Source organism: Montipora capricornis, chromosome 1, assembly GCF_036669925.1.
Source record: "Montipora capricornis isolate CH-2021 chromosome 1, ASM3666992v2, whole genome shotgun sequence".
In the NCBI taxonomy this organism is placed as follows: domain Eukaryota; kingdom Metazoa; phylum Cnidaria; class Anthozoa; order Scleractinia; family Acroporidae; genus Montipora; species Montipora capricornis.
The window spans coordinates 12,823,500-12,828,499 of record NC_090883.1 but is presented as its reverse complement, the minus strand read 5'-3'; the positions used below and the strand labels follow the sequence as shown (position 1 = coordinate 12,828,499).

The window sequence follows — 5,000 nt, the reverse complement described above, 5'->3', positions numbered from 1 at the left end:
GCTTTCTGGTTTAAGATAATTTTAGGACTTGTCTTTAAAGAAATAACCCAAGAAACATTTTGGAGATATCACAGAGGAAAGATTTCTAGACATAACATGATTATTCTTAGTACATTTATTATTCTTAGTAGATTTTTAAAACCATCAACACGATTAGGCTCTAAGTATAGGGATATTTTAATATTTATTATTAATTACTAGTTTTTATTATTATTTTTTTCTCCGTAGAAACTGGTACATTGGTTACGCAATGTGCCCGATGACCCAAGAATAATTTTACATTAATTAGCATAATTCAGAAGTTCATACTGCTATAATAACAATAATAATAATAATAATAATAATAATAATAATAATAATAATAATAATAATATTATTATTATTATTATTATTTGACCATCTTAAAAAGAAATGTACAATGGAATTACAAAATTAGTAAATGGTAATAAGAAGATCATCTAAAACTACCTCAAATGCATGCTCATTTATGTTGTAATTGCCTGAGTAGAAAGTTGTTCTTCACAGCTCTGTTGGGTAGGGGGAGCTGTTATCATTGCTTATCTTATTCAGTTCTTTAGTAGTAGTTTTGTTTCTTCTCGACTCGAGGGATGGTAAACTATCTGGTAGGAGAGCAATAATTACACCTTATCGTAGTACTACATATTACTCAAGTATTGCCCCCTAAGTATCGACAGGTTTCTTGGTATTTCACACATGTAGTTTTGCCTCTTTTTTGTTTGTTTGGAGTGAAGGTTGAAAGAGAGTTGAGAGAGCAAGAAATGTTGAGGAAAAATTGAGAAGAAAAATTGAGAATGTAGGTCAAACCTCCATCTTCCTCTTCCTCTGGAATCTTCCACTTCCAAGATCTACCTGTTATCTTCAGGTATTTTTTTTTCCTATGAAGTTAAATATTCTCATTGGATTGGTAATTAAACAAAAATATTATGATTGTTTCTCTAGGTAAGTTGACGGGTTTTTTCAGTTGGTTTGGTACATGGAATGGTTGACATTGATTTTACCTATAAGTACATGTATGGCTAGTTTGCATCACGTCTCCGTGAACTGTTGTTAATTGTTAACTGTAGTTCACATGATGCTGTAATTTTGTTTTCTTTCCACAGATGTAAATCCAAAAAATATGCCTTGCCACTTCCAACCAGCAGCGTTATAATATGTTTTCATAATGAAGCTTGGTCCACTTTACTGAGAACAGTACATAGTGTAATCAATCGAACTCCTCCACAGTTACTCAAAGAAATAATTTTAGTAGATGATGCAAGTGAAAGAGGTATGTTATAATCTTCCAGACTTGTACCTTATTATGTAAGTTATTTATTCTTTAATTATCTTATCATAGTTTTTCTACAATATCTATGGTAGAAGCTAGCTTCACTTGTGAGGAAAGGCAAATAAGGTACATCACCTCAAGAAATATCTACAAGTAAAAACACTTTGCACATACAGCTGTAAACACCATGATTGTTGTATTTTGAGCAGAGTGTGAGATCATAGCATCAGTTTCCTTTCCAAAAACCTGAATGTGATTTCGTCTTCTTGGATTTGAAAAAAAGCTGGTCATTTCTTCCTTGGTGCTCCACAAATTATTTGTCCTGGACAACTTGCTGTCAAGCGAGAGAACATAGTGTGGATTGAAGGAATGCTACTCATCCATTCAAATCTTTTCTTAGAGTTTAAAGAGTGTGCTACGTGTATGTCTTTTGTTATGAAATTAATACCCAACTTTATAAAAATATTCATGCTTGGACACTCGTTGCACTGGTGGTTACATAACTTATTCAATTTGCAAACATTAAACAATTATTCCTTGAAATTGAGGTGACTAATAGTAGAATATTTACAGAGCCGCTTTGCGGCTTGGTAAATATTCTGCCACTATTCACCGAGATTGAAAAGAAGAATTGTTTAATGTTTGCAAATAGAATAAGTTATGTAACCACCACATGTCAATTCATGGGTGGAAAACCGGGTCTGTAAAACATGCAAGCAGCACAAAGCATGCACCAAAGTGATTACAGAAGCTTTAAACATGGAAAATCTAAATAACCTTCATTAAAATCCTTGTCACAAACAGCAAAATGGTCATTTAACACCGTTTAAATCAGCAGTCTAAACTGAAAGTTTGCTTGTAAAAACATTTTCACGGTTCGATCAAAGTTTTAGAGATTCATTTGAAATGAAAATTGAAAGTGCAGTTGGTAAAGTATCCACATGAAATGCCAGGCGGCTCTAATTGAGGTGATCGTTGGTTTGTTGTAAAATGACCCGCCTTGTTTCCTTGCAGACATGTGGAACTTTCTTAAATACCTTGATTTCAGTAACAAATTCGTTTTGCTGGGTGACCAGCCCTACAAGATAGAATTACTCTCACTGAAACAAATTGTTGGCGTGAAGATTGTTAATTTTCAGCAACAATTATCTGGAAAAACGTCAAACACTTCTCTTACCTTTGAAAATTTTCCAGCCAAATTATGTGGCCCTCTTTTGTATTCTGTAGCACAGCATCATCTTGTGTTCTCAATATTTGCGATTCATAAATGCTGCAAATTTATGCGGGCCACTTGTTTTGTTAGGATCAGGCATGCACCGTGCACCGGTGGCTCAGTTGGTTGAGCACCGGGCTGCCATGCGGTAGGTCGTGAGTGCGACTCAGGCCGGACGAACACTCAGGGTCTTAAAATAACTGAGGAGAAGGTGCTGCCTTTGTAATTACATTCACAAATGGTTAGACTTTCAAGTCTTCTCGGATAAGGACTATAAACCGTAGGCCCCGTCTCACAGACATTTTCCATGTTCATTAGTTCCTTGTGGGATGTTAAAGAACCCACACACTATTCGAGAAGAGAAGGGGATGAAGTTCCCGGTGTTGTGGCTGTCCTCTTTGAGTATATGGGTGGGTGGGTATAGCAGGTCCACATCAGCTAAATAGCTGCCAAAACTTCAACCTGCTCAAACGAACAAACAAACATGCATACTCTGTAGGGAGTATAATGCTCAATTACTGCAATATAGTGAACCAATCAGATTGCTTTAAACACCAAGATCACTGAGTCAGTACGGTATATACTAATAAAACGTGACAGGTTATGTTTCTTTTCAAAAGTTTGTAAGAGAGATATCTCCCTCACTTTCAAATGTTTTGTTTACTAAAAAAATGTTGAACGTAGTAATCAAGAGCTACATAAGGACGTTGAAGCCATCAACACTGAAGGTTTAGCTTCTAGTCTAGTTTTGCTCAGGAGACTTTTTTTTACCAAAACTTGACTTTCATGACAGAGTTACCATTGCTAGCATTAGTGTGTAGCATTGCTGACAAAAGGGTGAGGTTTTACCTATTGCAATAGGTACGGTATCTTCATTCATTTCAGTGTTGGGGATCAGGAGTAAACCAAATAATGAAGACAGAATTACTTGGGGATAAATTGACTATTGAACATTTTGTTATTTCAGAGCAATTCATTTTTTTGTTTAAAAAAACTGACTGTTCTTCTTTTTTGTTCTTGCAGATGAACTCAAAACAAAGCTAGAAAATTATGTTTCTGATTTAAAAGTTGTTAGGATTATTAGACTTCCAAAAAGAGAGGGTCTTATTCGTGCAAGACTTAAGGGAGCATCTGCAGCGAAGGGTGATGTTCTGACATTTTTGGATGCGCATTGTGAATGTTCAAAGGGATGGTTGGTGCCACTCCTTGCCAAGATAGCTGAAAATCGCTCCAATGTAGTCATGCCTGTAATAGATGAAATCAGTGACCAGAACTTTTATTATCATGCTGTTCCTGAGCCATTTCATCGTGGTATTTTCCGGTGGCGTCTTGAGTTTGGTTGGAAACCTGTGCCTCAATACGAGATGGAAAGACGCAAAGATGAAACAGATGGGATCAGGTTGGTGTCTGGTCTAGCTTTTTCAAGTCCCCATTAACTCATTGACCCCTGAGAGTGAAACTTGATAGATTTTACTCTGTCTGAGGTGTGAATGGGTTTAAATAGCATTTGAGCAGGTGTTTGACAATTTTAATGTGAATCTCCGATGAAGGATGTCAGTACAGTGTATATAAACTTCTATTTCCATGTACTCCTATTCCAGAGTAAGGTCAATCGAACACACCCTAAGATTTATTTTACATTGAAATTTGACTGATGATTTGAGGTTGACTGAGATTAAAACCATTGGGACACTGTTAATGATATAAGTTATGGCATTTACAAAATTTAACGAAAGCAATGAAAATATGTTTCTCTTAACATCTTCTCCTAAGGCAATTTGCATTGTTATAACCCTAAGTTGAAAAAGAGTGGACTATAAATTGAACAAACCCAGCTTTTTCAGAAGATAAAAGATACGAATCTCCAGGGCTCATTTCAGATAGGTCTTTGTCATTTAGTTTCTGTAAAATATGTGAATTCCTTGAGTTATTATAATCTCCACATCATTTTGTTTCAGGACACCAGTGATGGCCGGAGGCCTTTTTTCCATAGATAAGAGTTATTTTGAAGAAGTAGGAACTTATGACACGGGAATGGATATTTGGGGAGGTGAAAACTTGGAAATTTCTTTTAGGGTAAGGCCTTACTTAACTGCAGTAAAAAAGTATTATTAACTCAGTGTCTTCCCTTTGTTTAACGAAAAGATGGCATTTTCCTCTGCATTTTATGTGGATCTCCATGTACAATAAACCATGTCAGGATATGATTGATTGAGGTTGTATACATGTCTCTACATCCTTGTGGAGTTCAGGGTGAATAATACCCGATAATATTATGACATGCACCATACCATAACAAAGTTGACTCAAAACAGTCACCCAGGCTACCTTTCCGCCCTTCCCGGTGCCTAGCAAAGTGAGTCTATGTGTTATTGTTATTCAACAGACTTGTCAAAATGTGAAACCACCTCTCATCGAGCTGACTGTATGTACTCTGACTAATAGCTGAGTTTCCTCTCCAGATCTGGATGTGTGGTGGCGCCATCGAAATGCTACCCT

General features: G+C 36.2%; 1 protein-coding gene across 2 annotated transcripts in view; it reads left to right on the top strand.

Annotated features, from left to right (window-relative positions):
- LOC138055641 (polypeptide N-acetylgalactosaminyltransferase 1-like) overlaps nucleotides 1-5,000 on the top strand; it is an 18,815-nt gene that overhangs the window by 8,364 nt on the left and 5,451 nt on the right. For both annotated transcript variants that reach the window (XM_068901548.1, XM_068901594.1), the window contains exons 2-5: nucleotides 1,122-1,288; nucleotides 3,525-3,900; nucleotides 4,460-4,577; nucleotides 4,964-5,000. The exon at nucleotides 4,964-5,000 is cut by the window's right edge and continues 296 nt beyond it. In XM_068901548.1, coding sequence (XP_068757649.1) covers nucleotides 1,122-1,288; nucleotides 3,525-3,900; nucleotides 4,460-4,577; nucleotides 4,964-5,000 — 698 coding nt within the window. The remainder of the gene's footprint in view (nucleotides 1-1,121; nucleotides 1,289-3,524; nucleotides 3,901-4,459; nucleotides 4,578-4,963) is intronic.